Below are 21,636 nucleotides of genomic sequence, written 5' to 3' on the forward strand. Positions count from 1 at the left end.
CAAGCAGAAGGAAGGAAAAACTTTGGGAACTCGGACAGCATTTAGAACAATGACTTAGAGGGTTAATTAACACCAGATTTAAAATAGTCTAAATGCAAGTCTCTTCATATATACCTACTTTTATGATATTTAACCAAAATAACCTCAAAATAGTTCCCCAATAATTAGCCAAAATAATATATTTTGTATTGGTATTTGTTTATTATTGTCGCATGTACTAAGATACAGTGAAAAAACTTGTGTTTGTGTGCTGTCCAGGCAGATGCATGCCATATGTAAGTGTATCAAGGTAGTTAGAAAGCTGAGAATTAAGAGTAGAACGATTCTAATAAATGTAATGAGAGAATCTTCTGGGGACAGCTCATAAAGAGTTTGCCCAAAAATAACTCAAATAATAAACAATTTATCCAAAATAAGCTTAGTCGCTTATTTTATACAATATTCACCTTTCTTTATAAACTGCATTTCAAGAAATACATTTGCATAATCCTTATAGCTTTGCCTTGGGTGTTAGATTTGATGCGATTAGATGGATTGACATTTGAGAATAATGTGTCAGTGAACAACTGTAAATAAAGAAATATGCTCGGTTGGAACACCACCCTCCAGTGCTCATGTTGTTGTGCAACTGAGTCAGTGCATCACCTGTCAGCTAGTAGGTGGAACTTAAGGTAGCAGTCATACCAAGTGATAGAGTCATTGAGACATACGGCCTTTGGACTACTATCCTTGCTGACCATCAAGAACCCATCTGTACTCATCCCATTTATCTGCACTTGGTCCATAGCCTGGGCAGTTCAGGTGCTTGTCTGGATGCTTCTTCAACTTGCCTCTGCCAACTCCTTAGGCAGTGTGTTCCAGATTTCAGTCACCCCCTGTTTGGTGGGAGGGTGGGGGGAAGCTCCTCCTCCGATCCCCTCCAAACACTTTACCTTTTGCCCTAAGTCTGTGCCCTAGAGTTTTAGACACCTCTGCTATGGGGTAAAATATCTTGCCATCTGCCTTACCCAAGCCCCTTATTATTTTGAATACCTGTCCCTCATAAACTTAAAAATTTCCCTAATGACATTAAAATTAGGAGTAGGCTATCTGGCCCTTCAAACCATTCATCAAAATCATGGCTAATCTTGTACCTCAGCACCACTTTTCCTGCACTATCCCTGTATTTGTTGATTCCCTTTTTAAAAAAAAGAACATAGCAATCTTGATTTTTGAATGAACTCATTGACTGAGCCTACACAGCCCCTTTGGGGTAGAGAATACCAAAGATCAAATGAAGAACCTTATCCTTATCCAAGTCCCAAATAGCTGACCTCTTCTGAGATGGTGATTCCTTGTTCTGGACTCTTCAACGAGGGGAAACCTCTTCCCTGCATCCACCCTGTTGAGCCCTGTAAGGATTATGCAAGTTTCAATGAAATCACCTGTCATTCTTCTAAACTCTATTCACTACTCTCCTTAATCTCTTCTCCTATGGCTTATAACCAGCCGTGAAACCAATGTAGTGAATCTTTACTGTACTCCCTATTTGGAAAATGTATCTTTTTTTTCTTTAACTTACAAGACCAAAAAGATACGGTCTCACCAGTGTTCTACATACATGTAGTAAGTCCTCTTTACTCCTGTATTCAAATCCTCTTGTAATAAGAGCCAGTGTACCCTTTGCACCTGCTTATGGGCATTCGGTGTACTTCGTGTCACCATTTCCCAATATGTCACCATTTTTAAAAAAATGTTCTGTTTGTGCATCTAAGTACATATTTTTACATGTATTCCTATTGCCATGTTCTAACCCAATGACTCAGGTTGTCTCTATTCTCTCTGTATTGTTCTCACTATTCACAATCCTGCCTAGTTCTGTACCATCAGCAAATTTGAAAATGTGGTTTTGGTCTGCTCAGCAAATATTTCAGATTTCCTGCGTCTTTAGTTATTTCTTTTATCTTTTCATCGATTATAGGTCATTGAAAAGCTGTGACCCAAGTACCAACCCTGTGGTACCCACCAGTCAGGGCCTGGCAGCCTGAGAAAGACCAGTTTATTTCTTCTTGTTGCTTCTAGTCTCTTAACTAACTCTTAATCCACAGCAGTGTAGCTTGTCCTCGTCCAACCATGTAGACGTCATGGCCAAGAAAGCACACTAGCACCTCTACTTCTTTAGAAAGCTAAAGAAATGTGGCATCTCCTTAATGATCCTCACCAATTTTTTTAAAATGCACCATAGAGAGCATTCTCTCTGGATTCATCACAGGTATAGCAACTGTTCTGCCCGAGACCGCAAAAGATTGCAGAGCGTTGCGGACACAACTCAGTCCATCACGAAAACCAGCCTCCCCTCCGTGGACTCTGTCTACATTTCCCACTGCCTTGAAAAAGCAACCAGCATAATCAAAGACTCCTCCCACCTGAGATATTCTCCCTTCTTCCTCCTTGAAAACACACACCACCAGGTTCAAGGACAACTTCTATCCCGCTGTTATAAGACCCTCGAACGGACCTCTTGTTTTGATGATGATGATATCCTTGATTTCCCAATCTACCTTGCCATGGCCCTTGCACTTTGTCTACCTGCACTGCACTTTCTCTGTAACTGTAATACTACATTCTGCATTCTGTTACTGCTTTTCCCTTTTGTACTCCCTTGATATACTTGTGTTTTGGAATGATCTGTATGAATGGCATGCAAAGCAAAGCTTTTCACTATCTTGGTACATGTGGCAATAAACTAATTACCAATTAATTACCCCACAATTTCATGTGCTCTAACTTTGTTGACCAATCTCCTTTTCTGGGACCTTTATGGAAAGCCTTCTTGAAAATATAATTACACCATGCACGCTGATACACCCGTATCTATTCTGCCAGTTACATCCTTGAAGTATTCTTTTCATAGATCCATGCTGACTCCACTCAATACCATCATTCTTTTCAGGGTGTTCTGCTAGTTCTTCATTATAGATTCCATGATTGTCCCTACCATTTAGAGAACTGGTTTGTAGTTCCATGCTTCCTGTCTCTCTTTTTCTCAATCAGTGGGGTCACATTTGCCATCCTTCAATCCACAGGAACCAGTGCAGGCTTCATAGAATTTTGGAAGATGATACCAGCGCATGCACCATCTCTAACTCCACCTTTTTGAAAATTGTAGATCATAAGGCCCTTGATGCTCCCATATTACTGTCAGATTTTTTTGTCTTCTGTGAAAGCAGGCAGACGGTATTTGTTTAATTCCTCACCCATTTCCTTCACCCCCCCCCCATTTTAATTCTCTTTTCTTTGACCATCAGTGACCAGCATTTACCCTTGCTGTTTCTTTTTACCTTTTTGCATATTGATAGAAACTCTTGCAGTCTAGTTTTTATGTTTACTCTCGGATTCTATCTTCCCTTTATCGGCTCCTTCCTTTGTCATCTACTAAAATACTTCCGGTCTTTAGGACTACAGTTATTTCTAGAAACTTTATAAGCTTCTTCCTTAATACTACCCTTCATTTTTCCTTTCAGCCATAGATGCACCACTTCTCTATTTGTGTTTTTGTGCCTTAGAAAAATATTTATTTTGGAAATCATGTATTTCTTCAAATGTTGGATCATCGTCATGCCTTCTGATTGAAGTTTCCTAAACAACTACAGCCATCTTGCCCCTCATATCTTTATAGTTTATTTTGTTTAGATTTAAGATTAGTTTCAGATTGAACTGCATCACTTTAAGACTCAATGTAAGATTCTTTCAGATGATGGTCACTTAAAGACCCTTAAATCTTCCTCGAAGGTAATTGATGACAAGGTAATTAACCATTTTTCATAGCATAATGCAAGATCTAAAGCTCTTCCCCAAGTTAGTTCTTCAACATATTGATTTGGAGAACAGTCTTGTATGTATTCCATGAATTGTCCCTGGTCTTATTACTGTTGACTTTAATTGTCCACTCTCAGTGTAGGTTAAATGCCTCCATGATTACTACATTAACTTTGTTGTACACGCATCTAATTTTCTGATTTTATGCTGTGCCTGATAACTACTATCTGGTGGCCTCTAAGTAATTCCCAGCAATGTTTTCTGCCCTCTTTGTGTCTTGGCTCCACTCAAACTGACTGTAATTCTATATCACGATCTGCTGAGCCAGAAGTATTTCTCACCCCTGTACTGATCTCATCCTTTATAGTGCTGCTCCACCTCCTTTACCTTTTTACCTGTCCTTCCTGAATATCGAATACCCTTGAACATTCAGCTCCTGCCTCTTGTCACATTGCAGCCATGTTTCTGTAATGGCAGTTGGATCAGATCCATTCACTTGTGCCATTAATTCCTCTTGTTTTGTGAATGCAGCATGCATCCAGAAATAGTACTTTTAAAATTTTGCCCTCCTAACACTTTTCTATAATTTTAATTTCTTTTGATGCTTTGCTGTAGTTTCCTCTGCTTTATTTTGCTTGTTATTTTTCTAGCTTCCAGTTCCTGCTTTGTTTTCTCTGCTCCCTGAATTCCAAGGGTCAAGCTTGTTTAGACTCACCCCTGTTAAAGTACCCTGTGAGGTTACTGGTTCCCAGCCCTGTTGAGTGTAACATGTCCTATTGATACGAGTGCCTGTATACTTTTTGCCCAGGTTTGCTGACTCCCCTCCCCACCCCACCCCTCCCCCCCACCCCCCGCCAATCTCCCATGCTTTAAACTTTCACGCTGCTCTCTTCCTGCTGTGCCCAGCCCCACTGCCTTTTCTGACTTCCATGTCACAAAGTGCTTCGTGGCCAGTGAAGTACTTTAAAACTGTGGCTGCTATTGCAATGCAGTACCCTGCCACTACAAGCTGGTGTCGTTAATTTATTGCGGGGTAAGTGTTTGGCGGAACAGGGGAGAAAGCTCTGTAGCAGCTCTTCAATGTAGTGCAGTGAGGAGAGAGCAAACAGGGCTTGGGTTTACTGCCCTACCTAAAGCTCAGCACCTCCATCTCTCAGTACTGAGCTGGTGTGTCAGCATGAATTATTGTCCTCAATTCTCTGGAGCGGGACTTGAACTCATAGCCTTCTGACCGAGAGCCGAGAGTGCTACCCACTGAGCCACAGCTGCCACCAGTCTCGCCCAGCACGCAGGATTCATATCCACAGCTGCAGCAGTGTCTCCTGATTATCATCTGTGATTTCTGCAGCAGAGTGCAGGTGACTGGCGTAAGGTCATACAATGCAAACAGTGCAAAGTGGCTGGGATTGATTTTTAGACAGTGTCCAGGTGAGATTGACGGTGATAATTACTAACTCATTCCTTGTCTGCACACGGCTTGTGGTGTTGCTGTTTGCATCAGGGCTGTAAACCTGGAGGCAGCTGGCGGAGATCTGATCTCCAAGGAAGTTCCCAACACCTTTAGCGAAGAAGTACAGCTGCTGGGAAATGTAGGTGTCTCAAACTGTTTATTAAGCAGGAAGTTTGTTCATTGGCTGCTTGTGCAGCTTGTGTGAAGGAAAATCCAAGCAGAAGGTGAGGCAGCTGGCTGCCCTGGTCACTGCAAGTGAAGGACCAGGAGGATTCCAGGATCCCTTTCAGATCCTCTGGCTTGTTCTGCCCTTTGATGACAGAAGTGAGTGAGTCTAGCTGCAGTCAGAGAGGTCTCTTGTAGAACCACACTTGAAGTTTGGATTTCTGTAGCAAAGGAATGATCGGTTCACAGAATAAATTCTGGTGTGCTGTCCATGAGGAGAGGGTGATTAACATTGGGCTATACTTATCGGAATTATGAATAATGAGAGGTGATCCCATTGAGAGATGGGACACGAGTGCAGATGCTGGAATCAAGAGCAAAAAAAATGAGCTGCTGGCGGAACTCAGTGGGTCAGGCAGCGTCTGTGGAAGGAAACGAACAGTTGGCATTTCTGGTGGAGAGAGGATTGCCGGGGTGGGTGCTGATAGGCAAGCAAGTCTGGGACAAGAGGAGAGTCTTCTGGGTTAAGGGGCCAGACATTTAGGAAAGTGATGTGGGGGGAATATGCTGTGAATCTCTACCTCAGTCAACTGTAGATACTGGTTATTGAGCATAGCCAGGGCAGAGATTAATTTATCTTTGGGCTCCAGGGATAGTGGAGTTTGGCAGGTTAGTGAACTGACATAGAAGATCAGTCATGATCTTATTGAAGAGCAAAATAGGTGTGAGTGGCCGAATGCTGACACCTGTTCCAATTTCCTTTGTCCTTTCCGTCCCTCATGCAGCCATCTCTACAATTTAAAATTATCCTCCTTTATTTTCTTTTATTATCTTTTTTATTTCTCTTTTCCAGTTCTGATGAGGGGTCTCTGAACTGAAACATTAACTCTGTTTCTCTTTCCACAGATGCTGCCTGACCTGCAGTGTGTTTCTTTTTCTAGCACTTTTTTGTTTCGAGTTGTACAGCATGGAAATGGGTCCTTTGGCTCAACTCATCCATGCCGATCAGGTCCAGGTCTCCAGTGTCTGCAGTTTTGTTTCTTATTTTCACCCCACCTGTAGCAGTACCTTTTCTTAAAGAAAACATTTCCTTGCGTCCATGCTAATGACATCTCTCCTTTGATCTTTGCAGAGCTGTATTAGTGCGACTTGAAGGATGCAATCATCCTGTCATCATGAAAGGTCTCTGTGCAGCATGTGGTCAAGACTTGACACAGTAAGTTTCTTTCTCCCCCTTGCATCCACTTATCTTTGTTTCAAAATGTACATCATAGTGAGATCCGAAGCAGAGTCTTTGCAGAATAACCTTCCCTTCTGGTTGTTTGGAATTGCCTCAACCTAACTGGTTCACCAAAGTGGAGTTGTTTCTCTCCGGTATTTCTGGATGTACAAGTCATTGGTGAGGCCACACTTGGAGTACTCTGTACGGTTTTGGTCACCTGATTCTAGAAAAGATGTGGTTAAGCTGGAAAAAGTACAGAGAAGATTTACGAGGATGTTGCCAGGACGAGAAGGCCTGAGTTATAGGGAGAGGTTGGCCAGGGTAGGTCTTTATTCCTTGGAGCAGAGGAGAATGAGAGACGACCTTATAGAAGTGCTTAAAATTATGAGAGGCATAGATAAGGTGGATGGTGACAGTTTTTTCCCCATGGCAGGTGAGTCCAAAACCAGGGGCATGGGTTTAGAGTGAGAGGGGAAAGATTTAAAAGGGACCAGAGGGGCAATTTTTTCACACAGAGGGTGGTGAGTATATGGAATGAGCTGCCAGAGGAAGTGTTGAGGCAGGTACAATAGTGTCATTTAAGAAGCACTTGGATAGGTATGTGGAGGGGCAGGGCTTAGAGGGAAATGGGCCAAATGCAGGAAATTGGAACTGGCTGGGTGGACACCATGGTCCGCATGGACTGGTTGGTCTGAAGGGCCTGTATCATGACTTCATGACTCTAAGAAAGAAAGGCTTAGGATGTCCCAATGTGTTCTACTTCCAATGATGTGCTATTAGAAGTCACTTTGTGCTTGACAAGCAGTAACCTGTTGAGAGCCAGATTGCAGTTAGAGGTGATGACGTGGGAAGGGTAAATATTGGCTCTGGAGCAACTCCCATCCCACCTGCCAGTTCCTCTTCAGAATACTACTGTGGGATCCTTGTCATCGACATGAGAGAGCAGGTGGACTCTTGGTTTAACATCTCATGGAAGGCAGAGCCTCTGATGGAATAATACAACTTGGAAGCAAGCCCTTCAGCCCACTGGGGTCCTGCTGACCGTCACTCATCCTACCCTAACCTATTTTATTCTCCAGACATTCTTATCAATTCCACTCAGATTCAAACATGCACCTGCACACTAGGGGCGATTTACAGTAGGCAGTTAACCTACCAACCCTCCCTGAGAGAGGAAACTGGAGCACTTGGTAGAAACCCGTGTGTTCACTGGGAAAATGAGCAAACTGCACACAGACCACACTGGAGGTCAGGAGCTGCGAGGGTGAGGCTCTGCCCACTGTGCTACTGCAAATGTAGCACTTCCAAGGTGCAGCATTAGTCAGCCCAAAATATTCCTGTGTCCAAACTGAGATATGGCCTCTGTAACCTTCTGACTCAGAGGTGAGTCTTGGCAGGCATGAAGTGCTGTTATCGTCAGGCTCACCTTGAGCAGTGAATTCCTTGGCAGGTAAAGGAATCTGAAGCATGGGAGAAGAGCCAAATTACCATGATTGAAGGGGTTGAAAATGGGTACACAATTGTTCCACAGTCCCTCACTTTGTTCACTCATCCCTTTTTTAATCCAAGGAGGGCACCAGTCCCATATTGGAATTCCTAAATAGCTCTGTGTCGTAGCCTGTCTAGTTGTCTTTGTAATGTCTGTGACCTTCGAAGGAGTGTTGCAAATTGAGTGTACAGTAAAACATCGACTGTCCATTTCCTTCCATAGATTCTGTCTGACCCACTAAGTTCCTCCAGTTTTCTGTCTGGATTTTTGAGCTTTTACTGTCTTGGTTGTACTGAACTTGTCTCCAATTTATAGAAAGGACACTGGGATAGTAGAGGGTGCAGAAATGATTTTCGAGTAAGTTCGTGCTTCCAGGCGAAGGCTGGAGTTATTTTCTCTAGAAAGGGGAAGGTTGAGTGGCCTTTCTGATAATGGAAGGGGTTGATAACATGGGTGTGGATATTATGTTTCACAGAGGAGGCCAGAACTGGAAGTCACCTGTGTATGAACACGAGAAAATAGCAGGAGTAGGCCACTCAGCTCCTCAAACACCTGCCCCCACCATTCATGCTTGATCTGTCCCAAACCTCGCCTCTTCTGTGCCAATTCCCCATAACCTTCAATTCCTCAATCTTTCATAAATTTATCTTCTCCCTCTTTAAATAACCATAATGATTTAGCCTCTACAACCTGTGAGTAGAAAATTTCAGAGATTTACCACCCTTTGTAATAAGAAATTCCTAAATACCTCACCATCCCTGCCACCTTTCACCAGGAACCATCGCAAAGGAGGGCTGAGAATATTGGGCCAGACAACACTCCTTTTCTCCTCTGATCCATGTCTGCTTGGATGGTGATTCATCCTTTGTTTTGCCTTTTTGTCTTCAGGTTACAGAAGAAGAATGGGAAGCAAATGGTGCCAGTAGCCACAGCAACAGTTTCCATGGTTCACAGTGTTCCAGAGCTGATGGTGAGCTCTGAGGTGAGTATAGTGAAATTAAAACCCAGTGTTTGTGTTGCACATCAGTGTGTTGCCCCTCTCTTGGTCTCCTCTCTCTTTTTGGTTTTCTCCCTCTTGCCTCTCATTCCTGCCTGTGTCTTTTTAGAACGATCTTCAAGTTAATCTCCTTTCCATGAATTTCTTCTTGCTGTTCCTGAGCCCAGTAGGTGGCACTCTCGAGTGTACCTGACCTATTATCGATAGGTGGTGCTGTCGCTCAGTAATTGCACAGCATTGAGGCTGTTCCAGTTGACATTTGAGTTTGCATTTATTGGCATGTTTATCCACGTCATTTGCAAACAAAAAATATCTTCTTGCTTGTATTGTTGCCAGCATAATTTATTCCTTGTTGTATTTCCTTCAGTGTACCTGACCTATTATCGATAGGTGGTGCTGTCGCTCAGTAATTGCACAGCAGAGAGGCTGTTCCAGTTGACATTTGAGTTTGCATTTATTGGCATGTTTATCCACGTCATTTGCAAACAAAAAATATCTTCTTGCTTGTATTGTTGCCAGCATAATTTATTCCTTGTTGTATTTCCTTCAATCCTTTTGAAAGTCGTGCTAATTTTTTGTATTCACTGCTGCAGAGTTTCCAGCAGTGTTTTAATTCTTGCTCCTTTTCTGCATCTTTCCACAAACGCATTTACTGGAAAAGATATCTAGTGCTTAACAGGTTATGTTATGAAGATGGGTTACAAAACTTGCTTTGTATTCCTATGGATTATGTTGGGAAGGGAGTGAAGCTGTTCCTAGTGGTGTGATAGCCAGAGTAAGAAATCAACTTCTTAAAGTGAAAGATGTGCTGTTCTGAAGTGAATCAGAGAGCACGTTTATTCCCCCTACACATAAGAATAGAAGACAACAACCAGCTTTTTGATATTCCTGATTTAATTGGAACCTTGAGACTATTAGATTTACATGGGCAAGGGTATCAGTTAATGTTGAGATACAGATTAACCAAGATCTTGCTGAATTGTAGGACAGACTCAAAACGTTGAATAATCTATCATGATTCTTTTTCTGACATCACTTGGTTTATTTTTCCCTTAACGTCTTTCATATTTCATGGCTGGCATGAAATATATTCCTGGTTGGTCAGAGTTGATCTGTGTTAATCCATTCCGTTATTACAATAACCTGTCTGCTACTCAAAGATATACCATCTTGATATGCTGGTGAAGGGAGTTAACTTCACGGTGAAAATTGGACAGGATAGGCTGCACTACACATTGCAGGTTCTTCTGACATTCTCAAGCATCCAGCAATCACTGATGTGCTCATGGATCACACTGCGCTACCCTCCTTATGGAGGGAGAAAATATGGAACTGACACAGGCCAGTGGGTTGAATGACTTCATTCTGCACTGTGCCTTTTTATAATTCAAAGAGCAGGAAAAAGTTGATGTCGAGCACTGATGCCAGAATTCTCTGGGAACACTGAATTGGACAGTGCTCTTTTCCCAGGAAAAGCGAATATTTAAGAAGTGGCCTACAAAATTATGAAGAGGTTGAATAGTCAATAATTGAGTTTAATAGTTGAGTTTATTGTCATACATACAGTAAGTACATGTATGCATTGGTGCAATGAAAAACTTACTTGTGGCAGCATCACAGACGTATAGCATCAGATAAGCAGCATTCACAGAAAAAACATAAATTAAACATAAATTACACCCAATTTTTATAAGAGAGAACACAATTAGAACAAAAAAAAAGTCCATTGGAGTGAAAAGTGATCAAAGTGGTCATAGTGTTGTAGTGATTGGGGTTGTGCCAGTTGGTTCAAGAACTGAATGGTTGAAGAGAAGTAGCTGTTCTTGAACCTGGTGGTGCAGGACTTCAGGCTTCTGTACCTCCTGCCTGATGGTAGCTGCAAGAAGATGGCATGGCCCAGATGGTGGGGATCTTTGATGGATGTTTCCTTTCTGAGGCAGCACCTCCTGTAGATACTACCGATGGTGGGGAGAGATGTGCCTGTGATGTATTGAACAGGACAGACTAGAGAAAATGTGTCCATTTATGGGTGTCCAAAACTTGCAGGTGTAAATTTAAGATGATCACTGTTAAGTCATGAACTCTAAAAGTTCTTTACCCAGAGAACAGTAGGAGTGTGGATCTCATTAAACCAGAGAGTAGTTGAGGTATTTACCAGGTGCTTTTAATGGAAACCCACGTGAAAGAGAAAAGAATAGAAGAATATGCTGATGTGGTTAGGCATTTGAAGGAGGCTTATACAGAGTACAAAGTCCATCATGCATATGGAGATTGAATAGCCTTTTACTGTGCTGTGAAGTTTCTCTGTACATGATATGTTAATAGATATGTATGAATTTTTAAAATTTTTTCTTCTTGCCCCCCTCATCACACAGCAAGCTGAGCAATTGGGTCGAGAGGATCAGCAGTGGCTACATAAGAACAGAAAGCTAGTGTTGATGGTGGATCTGGATCAGACTTTAATCCACACAACAGAGCAGCTGTGCCAAAAAATGTCCAACAAGGTGAGCTCTTGCTGAGTGGAAACTTATCACTGGGTCTAGGTCCTGGAATGCCCTCCACAATGGTACTGTAAGACTACCTTCACTAGAAAGACTGCAGCGGTTCAGGAAGGCAGCTCATCACCACGTTCTTGAGGGCAAGTAGGGACAGGCAATAAACAGTGGCCTTGCCAGCGATGCCCACGACCAAATTAATTGGTAAAAGTATTGATTATCTGTGGAACATGTTAATTGTGTAGACATGAGACTGCAGATGCTGGAATCTGAAGCAAAACACAACCTACTGGAGGAACTCAACGAGTCAGGCAGCATCTGTAGAGGGACATGGACAGTCGACATTTCGGGTCAACGCCCTTCATCTGGACCGATGAAGGCTCTCTACCTGAAACTTCAACTGTTCATTTCCCTCCACAGATGCTGCCTGATCTGTTGAGTTCTTCCAGCAGCTTGTTTCTTGCTCCATGTGAATTGTATTTCTGTACTCTGTGCTCTCAGATAATTACAACCACCTGTAATCTTTTTCATGGTCCTGCTATTTCGTATTGATAATGATGAAGTTATAATGTAACGGGCAGGACACATTTTTAAAACAGAAATCTTGCTGAGAGGTGTGGAAATAACATGGGAAATGCAGACTGAAGCCCTTGGCCACGATAAAATCAACTCAAAGGAGGTGATGAGAAGTCTACTGCCCAGACACTGGATTAAAAAAAGTGGAAGAGTATCTTTGTTTGGAGGCAGTAACAAAACAGCATCGGCTGTGACCCAGTTATTAGCACTTTGTTCTCCGAGCCAGAATGTTGGGTATTAGTTGGAGGCTTCAGCACAGAAGTCCAGACTGACAACCATTATGGTACTGAGGGAATGATGCATTGTTGGAGGTGTCACCCCACAGCCAATTATATGAAACTGAGGCCCCTTCTGCTCTTGTGGATGAATGCTTTGGATCCTAAGGCACTATTTTGGGATAGAGTGGAGCAGTGTGTCCTGGCCAATATTTATCCCACAACCAAAAGTGGAAAATCTAGTCATTATTATGATCAGCTTGTGGAAGCTTACTGTGCACAAAGACATTGCTGTGCTTCCTGCATTACAGTGACAGTACTCCATTGGGTATAATGTCTCAATAAAGAGCTCAGTGTCGCATTTTATTGCTGGTGTTGCCGTGCAGTGCCCAGCATTATTTTACAATGTTAAGGCTGCTCTGTAAGTTCCTTAGCAAACACCATCATGAACGTCAACTCAGTCCGAAGCTCTGTGGCCAGTGTAGAACTTGCCTTTTTCCTATTTTTATGAGCTGGTTAGCAGATGATGATTGGGTTTGCGGTGCACATGATTTGGTGTTCGTAATTTATGCGTGATCTGAAAATTGGTGGACTTGTCTACCTCAATGCACTCTGTACTAACTCAATGTGACTGCACTGTTTAATGAATTGACCTGTGCAATTGGTATGCAAGGCAAGTTTTTCACCGTACCTCGGTACAAGTGACAATAGTAAACCAATACCAATTTATCTGTGTTGATTTCTATTATCACCTGCAGGGAATATTTCACTTCCAGCTAGGCAGAGGAGAGCCGATGCTACATACACGCCTGAGACCGCATTGCAAAGAGTTTCTGGAAAAGATAGCCAAACTCTACGAGCTGCACGTATTCACCTTTGGGAGCAGGCTCTACGCGCATACTATCGCAGGTATGCAGGGCAAGGTGGACAACAGCTTCTAACTAACTTCTCAGAGTGCCGTCAAAAATTGGGAATTAAAAAAAAATGATTTGTTCACAGGACATTGCGGGAGAGACATTGTCCACCACTGATTGCCTCCTGAATCGAATTGGTTGTTGGGCCATTTCGGAGGCAATTGAGGGTCAGAGGGTCAGGGGCTGGCCAGTTGAGGAGAGCAGTTTTCTTCACTGATGGACTTGAGTGAAGCTGGTGTGTTTTTACGACAGGCTGGTAGTTTACGAAAATAAAATGAAAAGCAACGGTGAGTGGTAAATTGGTCTAAGATACCACACTAGTCCAAATGAGATTCAAACTCCAGTCTCCAGATCAGAAGTTCAGGAAGTTAATTACTGGTAATTTGGCCACCAGTGTTCCATAGCCCTTATTATCTCTGTGTGTTCAGCTGTTTCTTGATGTTGCTTGGAATGAATTGAATTGGCTGAATACCACCTTCTGTGATGCTGGGGATCTTGGGAGGAAGCTGAGATGCATCATTCATTTGCGTACCTTGGTTGCTCATGCTTTAGCCTTGCCTTTTATAATCAGTTGCTGGCTCCACCATTGCGAAGAATATAAATGTTTTTGGGGCTACCTCTTCCTGTTAGCTGTCTGACTTTCTGTTGCCATTCACCACTTAATTTGTTGTGGATTTCATTGCTCTGTCTGTGTCATGCTGCTTTAGATTTTAGCATCGGTTTGGTATCTCATTTTTAGTTATGCCTGGTGTTGCTTCCAAGCATACCTCTACATATTATTAAACTCAAGTTGGTCCCTTGGCTTGATGCTAGGCTATGTAGGTTATGGATTGAGATGGAATACAACTCTGCTGCTGGTGGTCCACAGCTTCTCTTGGATTCCCAGTCTTGATAATGCCTGATCTGTTTGGAATCTATCCTGTTGAGCACATTTGTGGTGGAGGGTGTCCTGGGTGTGAAGATGGGACTTGGTCTCCATGGGTACTGTGTGGCGGCTACTCTCCCATGAATGTCATGGACAAGTGCGCCCCCAACTGATAGACTGGTGAGGAAGAGGTCAAGCAGTTCTTTCCTTGTGTTGGTTCAGCCACTAGACCAGGGATGAGTGCAGATGCAAACTAGGTGACCGTTTTGCTGAGCACATGCGTTCCTTTGGCCATAGCTGTCTGGAGCTCCCAGTTGCAGGTCATTTTAATTCTCCTCTCCATTCCCACACTGACATGTCTGTTCTCAGCCTCTTCCACTGCCAGAGTGAGGTTCAACGCACAGCATCTCGTATTTCGCCTGGGTGGTCTAAACCCGACGGCATGAACATTAAATTCTCCAAGTTCAGGTGGACTGCTCCCCCTCTGTCCCTTTCCTCTCTCCTCCTGATCTACCCTGTTCTTCCTACACTCACCCCAGCCCCTCATCACCCACACACTCCTCCCACTGGTTCCTCTCCTCCACTGTTCTCATCTGCCCTCCCCACTTCCCTCACTTTATTCCATGATCTACCTTCCTCTCCTATCAGATTCCATCAGCTTCAGCCCTTTGTTGCTTCACCTGTCACCTCTCAGGTTTTGTTGCTTTATCCACTCTAACCTCCTCCATCTACCTATCTCCCCTCCTCATCTGGATCCTTCCATTGCTTGCCAACTCTTGCTCCATCCCTTCCCTCCACCTTCTTATACTGGCCATCTTCCCTCACTCTTCCAGTCCAGATGAAGGGTCTCAACTTGAAACATCAACTGTCCATTTTCCTCCACAGATGCTGCCTGACCGGCTAAGTTCCTCCACCACCTTATTTGTTGCTCTAGATTCCAGCATCTGCAGTCTTGTGACTCTGTCACTACCTGTCGCATACCCAGTTGGCCACTATTCCCTTTGGGGCCTGGCCAGTGGTGGTGCTACCTCATCAGTGATGGTCTCCCCTTGACCTTTACAACCCTGAGTACATTCTGAACCAATACTACTGTTAGTGCTGCTTCCAGCTGGTGTTCAGTGTGGGAGGAAGGGTAGGGATGTTGCCTTTTTCCTCTGAGAGTTTGGGCATCTTTGTGTGCAAGCATTTAAGAGGTTTTGTGTGTGATACTTGTTGGTTGTTGCCTCTGTTTCAGTGGGCGAGGGACCCTGTTCTGTAGCACTAGATTCCGGCTGTTTCGTGATGTGATAATTTTGACCAACTTTTGAAGCTTTTGTAATGGGTTGGGTGCCTTGGTGTGGTTACTTTATTTACTGGCCTATAGTCTAGTTCAGGAACTGTGGCAATTCTAATTTGTGCTCTTTCACTTCCATACAAGACAATATCTGGCCCTAAGCCATTGATGTTTGTGGAGCCCAGAGGATGACTTTCAGTCTGAACCGTGCATCACATTGGACCCCTGGTTCAGAATTCAGATGACTCCTACCTGGCAATGAATTGTGAGATTTTTAGTAAAGAAGGTAACATTTCGGCCCACCAACTTTTTGTCAAGGCTACCCTTCAGGACTTCAAGTACCTGAAGAAAATATGTAAACTTCAAACCAGCTCGGTTTGAAAACGTCAGAACTGAGGTTAAAAGGCTTAAGGACAAGATTATTAAAGATTATGGAACTGGGACTGGTTGAAGGTACAGTAGCATGATCTAATTCAGTGGCAGATCAGGCATGAAGGGCTGAATGGCCTTGTCCTATTTTGTTTGAGTGAAGACACTACCCTCCCTATAATAATAACTGACTTTGCAATAATATACAGGCAACCTATGATACAGTTCGCTCCTTTGTTTCTGAAATGTGCAGTTCTGTCCCTTGAAACAAATAGTTTTATTTAAATAGAAGTTGAAACTGTCTTGGAAGGGCACGTTCTTTTTCATTCCCTCTTTGAATATTTCCAAATGTTTTGAGGAAATTTTGTTTTGAACAGTGATTCACCTTTTAGGCTAAATTCCAGGCAGTGACAGTATTTAAAGTGACTGGTTGTCAGTGTTGAGCTTCCTAGAGATGGAAACATATTTACACTTGTTCCCTCAAGTCGAGGCTGACCAGAGGCTATGGAATGGAAATTCATGGTGGAATAATTCTAAATGAAAACAGGAGATACTGGAGATACTTTGTAGGTGAGGCTACGTTGATGGAGAGCAAAATAGAGTTGAGACACAAGAGATGGCACAACATCATGCACTGAAGGCCCTGTTCTATGAGACTGGAATCTGGAGTAACAAACAGTCCTTTGGAGGACATCAGCAGGTCGAGCATCATCTGTTGGGGGCGGGGGAAGAAACTGAGAAATAGAAAGGAAAAGAGAAATAGGCTTGATGTTTTGGGTTGATGATCCTTCATCAGAACAGGAAAGGTGAGAGAGGTGGTGAGAACAAAGGAAATGTCTGCATTAGAGTGGAGATCAAGTTTATCCAAGGGGCAAGGTGCTTTCAGAGCTGTCTAGTTAATAGGTGAATGAGGCTGACAGAGGGTAAAAGAACAAACTGGAGCTGAGTGAGGCAGAACCTAGCAGTTGCTGGGAATCTGAAACAAAAGAGAACACTGCGAATATCCAGCAGGTCATTCGGCACCTGTGAAGAGACAACTGAGTTAATATTACAGGTGGATGTAACATTGCAACAGTACTTGCTAGTTCTAATACCAACAGGAAAATCTTCATATCTGAAATGGTTAAGTTTATTATTGATTCCCGAGGGCTGTACCATACCCTGATGAAGGATGAGGTGCTGTTCCTTGAGTTTGTATTGGAATTCATTGGAGTAGTGCAGAAGGCCAAAGGCAGAAGTCAGTGTGGGAGTGGTTACAATAATGGAACAGCCGTCATAGACTGAATAGCCTTTTCTTGCTTCATTAACTTTCAAAATAAATGTAACTTCCAAGTTTCTACAAAAAAGAGTTGAGTGCTATTCCTGCAGTGCTGCAGGTTTGTGTTTGTTTGCAAAAGAAATTATAAATACAGATCTGGAGAAAGGAGCCACATTACTTGTGCCTGTTGTCTAATGTTTCATTTACATCCTGTCTCCTATTCCAATCAAGCAGTTTTTCTTTGATGATAAACCAAAAATGCTGGAGAGTCAGAAAGCTGATGAAAGATCATTGATCTGAAATGTTAACCCTATTTCCCTCTTCTTGACCAGAAACATTGACTGCCCATTTCCCTCCACAGATACTGCTTGACCCACTGAGTTCCTCCAGCATCTTGTTTTCTGCTCCAGATTCCAGCATCTTGTATCTGCATTTAAATTTAATCTGGTTTAGGGGATTTTATATTTAATCTTTGGAATGAATTGTGCTGCTGCAACTGAACACAGGACAGCAGCATCAACCTGGATCTTGGAACTCCTCCAGTAGTTCCATTAATAAAACATCCTGGAAAAGAATGCATTCATTTTCTTCCCTTAAAAACAATCTGAATGACTCATGAAATGATTGCCACAGGGAAGCAGGCCATTCAGCCCATAACATCTCTTTGCAAGATCATTCCAACTAATCCTACTACCCTACCCTCTTCTCACTACCCTCCATTTTCTTTCCATTCATGTCATTAGGGAGATACAGCACGGAAACAGGCCCTTCAACTCACCGAGCCGGTGTTGACCATCAACTACCCATTTACACAAATCCCACATTGATCCCATTTTTTGACTCTCCCCAAATTCTCAAACTCCTCCAGATTCTATCGCTCGCCTACACACCAGGGGTAATTTACAGTGGTCAATTAACCTACCAACGCGCACATTTTTGGGACGTGGGAGGAAACCGGATCACCTGGGGGGAAAACCCACGTGGTCACAGGGAGAATGGGCCAACTCCACACAAACAGCACCTGAGGTCAGGATTGAACCCGGATCTCTGTCAATGCTAGGCAGTGGTTCTGTTAGCTTATGTCTAGGTCTCCCTCAAGTGCCATGGTTGAATCTTCCTTCACTGCTACCTCAAAGTCAAGTTATTTGTTGCTCTTTTTTTTAAAGAACAAGTGATCTTCATTCTGTCTTCTGGTTTTGAACACATTTTCCCACACCTGTTGTTCGCTCCTAGTTGCCCTTATGAGTAGTGGCGAGCAGTCACCTTGATCCACTTTTCATTATGTTATTTCTGCAGTGCTGTTGGATAGGTGTTTCCAGGATTTAGACCCAGTGATGGTGAAGAAGCAGCAATATATTTCAATGTCATGATGCTGTATGAGCTGCACATGGTGGAGTTTCCATGTGCCTTCTGCCTGCGTTCTTGGTGGTAAAGGCTGTGGGTTTGGAAGGTGGTGTTAGAGTAGCTGAGGTGAGCAGTGCTCCATCACACTCCTGACTAGTGCCTTGTGGATGCTGGAAAAGATTTGAGGTGCTCATCCCAGGATATGCAGCTTTTAATCTGCTCTTGTGACTGCAGTTTGGATGTAGTTGTCCAGTTGGCATTCTGGGTTTTGATGACTTTTTTCTCCCCCCCCCCCCCCCCCCCTCCCCTGAGGATGTTGACGTTGAGGGACGTGGCAGTGATAATGCTTTTGAACAACAACTTCTCCATGATGATGTGTGGGAAGAATGTTGGTAAGGACACCGGGAGAATATCCTTCTGTACTAATCAAACACCATAGTTCAATGCAGAATACAATCACTCCGAAGAAGTAGAGTACCTTGGAAACAGCACTGATGTGCTAGACCAAGACCTGGAACTGGCTTGAACCCATGATCTTCTGAATCAGAGACAAAAATTGTCCAAAGAAACAAAGCTGAGCACCAGAATAAAAGAATTTCTATCTCTATTGCACCTTTCAAAACTAGATCAAGATCTTTATTAGTCACATGTACATCGAAGCACACAATGAAATGCATCTTTTGCGCAGTGTGTTCTGGGGACAGCCCGCAAGTGTCGCCACGCTTCCGGTGCCAACATAGCATGCCCACAACTTCCTAACCGGTACGTCTTTGGAATGTGGGAGGAAACCAGAGCACCTGGAGGAAACTCACACAGTCACAGGGAGAACGTACAAACTCCTTACAGACAGCAGCGGGAATTGAACCCAGGTCGCTTGCGGTGTAATAGCATTACTCTAACTGCTATGCTACCGTGCCTGCCCTACGGATTGCTTGAAAGTGCTTTACTGTCAAAGTACTACTTTGGGTCTTGTCGTTGGTTTAAAGTGAGAAGCCTGGTAGCCAGTTACACTCAGCTTTCATGGGTAACAGTGAAGTGATGGGCAGTGTGGTGCAGCTGTTGGTGCTGTTACTTCACAGCTCCAGTAACCCAAGTTTGATCCTGACCTCCGGTGTTGTCTGTGTGGAGTGTGCATGTTCTCCCTGTGACTGCATGTATTTTTACTGGGTACTCCGGTTTTCTCCCACATCCTGGCTGGTGGATTAATTGGCTGCAGTACATTGCCTTTAGTGTAGGTGAGGGGGACAAGAGAATTGGGGGTAGTTGAGAGCAATGCGAGAGAGAATATGTTAAGGGAGATATGTGGGAGAATGGTGAGACTCGGGGCTGGTTTAGAATCAGGAAGCAAATGGTCTCCTGTGTCATAAAGAAAGAAATGAGAATTGCACAACTGAGCATAATACATAAGTTGATGTGGATCCTACTTCATTGGTACCGCTGTCACCTGAGTTTATAGAACTGTGCTCCATCTGCTGTCTATTAGCTTTGCGTAGTGCATGTACTGTCAGCAACAACAACTTTCATTTGCATGGCGCTTCTGGTACTGTCACCTCAAGCTGCTTTACAGGAATGAGCAGGGGTCAAACAAAAGAAAGCTGTTGTTAGTAAAGCTGTGCCTTTTATACTCCAGTGACCTGGGTTCAATCCTGACCTCTGGTGCTGTCTAGGTGGAGATTGCTCGCGATCCTTGTGACTGTGTGAGTTTTCCCCGGGGTACTCCCGTTTCCTCCCACATCACAGAGTGCGGGTTGGTAGGTTAATTGGCTGTTGTAAATTTCCTCTAGTGTGTGGGTGAGTGGTAAAATCTGGGGGAGTTAATGAGAATGTGGGGAGAATAAAAATGAGATTAATATAGAATTAGTGTAAATGAGTTCCTCCAGCAGTATGATTTTTTGTTTGCTCTATTTTCCAGCATCTACAGCCTCTTGTGCATGTGGAAGGTTGGTCATTGCAGCAAAGGGCCTGTTTCTCTGCTGTATCTCTCTATAACGGCTCTTACGGGAGAAAGAGGGGTGGGGAAGGAAGTGGTCAGTCACGGTTTTTCCCAAACACCTATAGGTCATAGATTGTTATGAGAAACTGGAGCAGGTGACCAAGAGTTGGTCAAAGGGGTAAGTCTTCAGGAGCAAATTTAGTGTAAGGGTGGTAGAGAAATTCACGGGTGGGTGAAATTTCAGAGCTTGGGCCTCGGACAGACAAAGCAAGTTTAAAAAAATGTAATCAACAGGTCAAATTACAACTCATTTTAAAACCTTAGTCATCTATTGGCAGATCAATCTAAAGATTCTACTATGAAAAGTAAAAATTATGCCTTGAATACATTACACAGTATGTAAACCACACCTGGTAATGTTCATGAGGGTAGAATCCTTGACTTGAGGCTAATGTGCAGTCACTGAGTTGAAGGCAACACACTCTCTGCTTTGAGAGTAGCCTTGTGAGTTTAGCCTTCTGAAAGCATTTGGTAAATGGCAAACAGCTAACAATGGTTTTTGTGCATTCCAAGGTAGTTTGATTGTTCACTGCAAGAACCATGTGAGTTGCTGAGAAAATTGGTTGCATAGTCACTGTAAATTCTATTGCAGAAGAAATCTTACTGGATATGTGAAACGTTCTTAATTTCTTCCTATAAGTGTATGTGGTAACTTGCAGAGTGCAGCACTGTCATCCAAGAACTACCCTTCCCCCCCCCCCGCCAAATATGCATGCAATCACATATGTGTTGTAACGCAGCCCCACAGTGAGGGGCAGACATGACACTGGGAGATGTCAAAACATTTTCATGGTTGGATGAGCATTTTGTCTTCGTGATAACATTTATCAGCAGGTGCTGGGAATAATTCTGCTGTTCCTTAAATCATTCTTTCATTTCCTTTCTGTGGCACAAGGTCTTACTTTTTGTTCTTTCTTTTCTCCTTTCCTCCCTTCCCTGAACCACTGGTTTCTAAAAACTCATTGCGTCTGCAGTATTTCTGGATTCTGATGAAAGGTCACGATCTTGAAACAGGTGTTGTCTGACCTGTTGAGGATGTCCAACGTTTTCTGTTTATGCTGCACATTTCTGGCATCTGTTTTCTGTTGGGTAAAAGTGTTTTGGACTTCAGTCTGTAGGAAAATATATCCACATTTTAATTTCTCTTTACTATTCCTGTTTGCAGAGGCAATTAAACCGAGTTGCATTGCTTCTTAATTATTAGATATTTCAA

At 43.2% G+C, this 21,636-nt stretch overlaps 1 protein-coding gene across 2 annotated transcripts in view; it reads left to right on the plus strand.

Annotated features, from left to right (window-relative positions):
* ctdp1 (CTD (carboxy-terminal domain, RNA polymerase II, polypeptide A) phosphatase, subunit 1) overlaps positions 1-21,636 on the plus strand; it is a 269,441-nt gene that overhangs the window by 20,586 nt on the left and 227,219 nt on the right. For both annotated transcript variants that reach the window (XM_052023722.1, XM_052023723.1), the window contains exons 2-5: positions 6,546-6,629; positions 9,013-9,106; positions 11,497-11,625; positions 13,166-13,316. In XM_052023722.1, coding sequence (XP_051879682.1) covers positions 6,546-6,629; positions 9,013-9,106; positions 11,497-11,625; positions 13,166-13,316 — 458 coding nt within the window. The remainder of the gene's footprint in view (positions 1-6,545; positions 6,630-9,012; positions 9,107-11,496; positions 11,626-13,165; positions 13,317-21,636) is intronic.

This window comes from Pristis pectinata, chromosome 9 (genome assembly GCF_009764475.1).
Source record: "Pristis pectinata isolate sPriPec2 chromosome 9, sPriPec2.1.pri, whole genome shotgun sequence".
Taxonomy (NCBI): Eukaryota; Metazoa; Chordata; class Chondrichthyes; order Rhinopristiformes; family Pristidae; genus Pristis; species Pristis pectinata.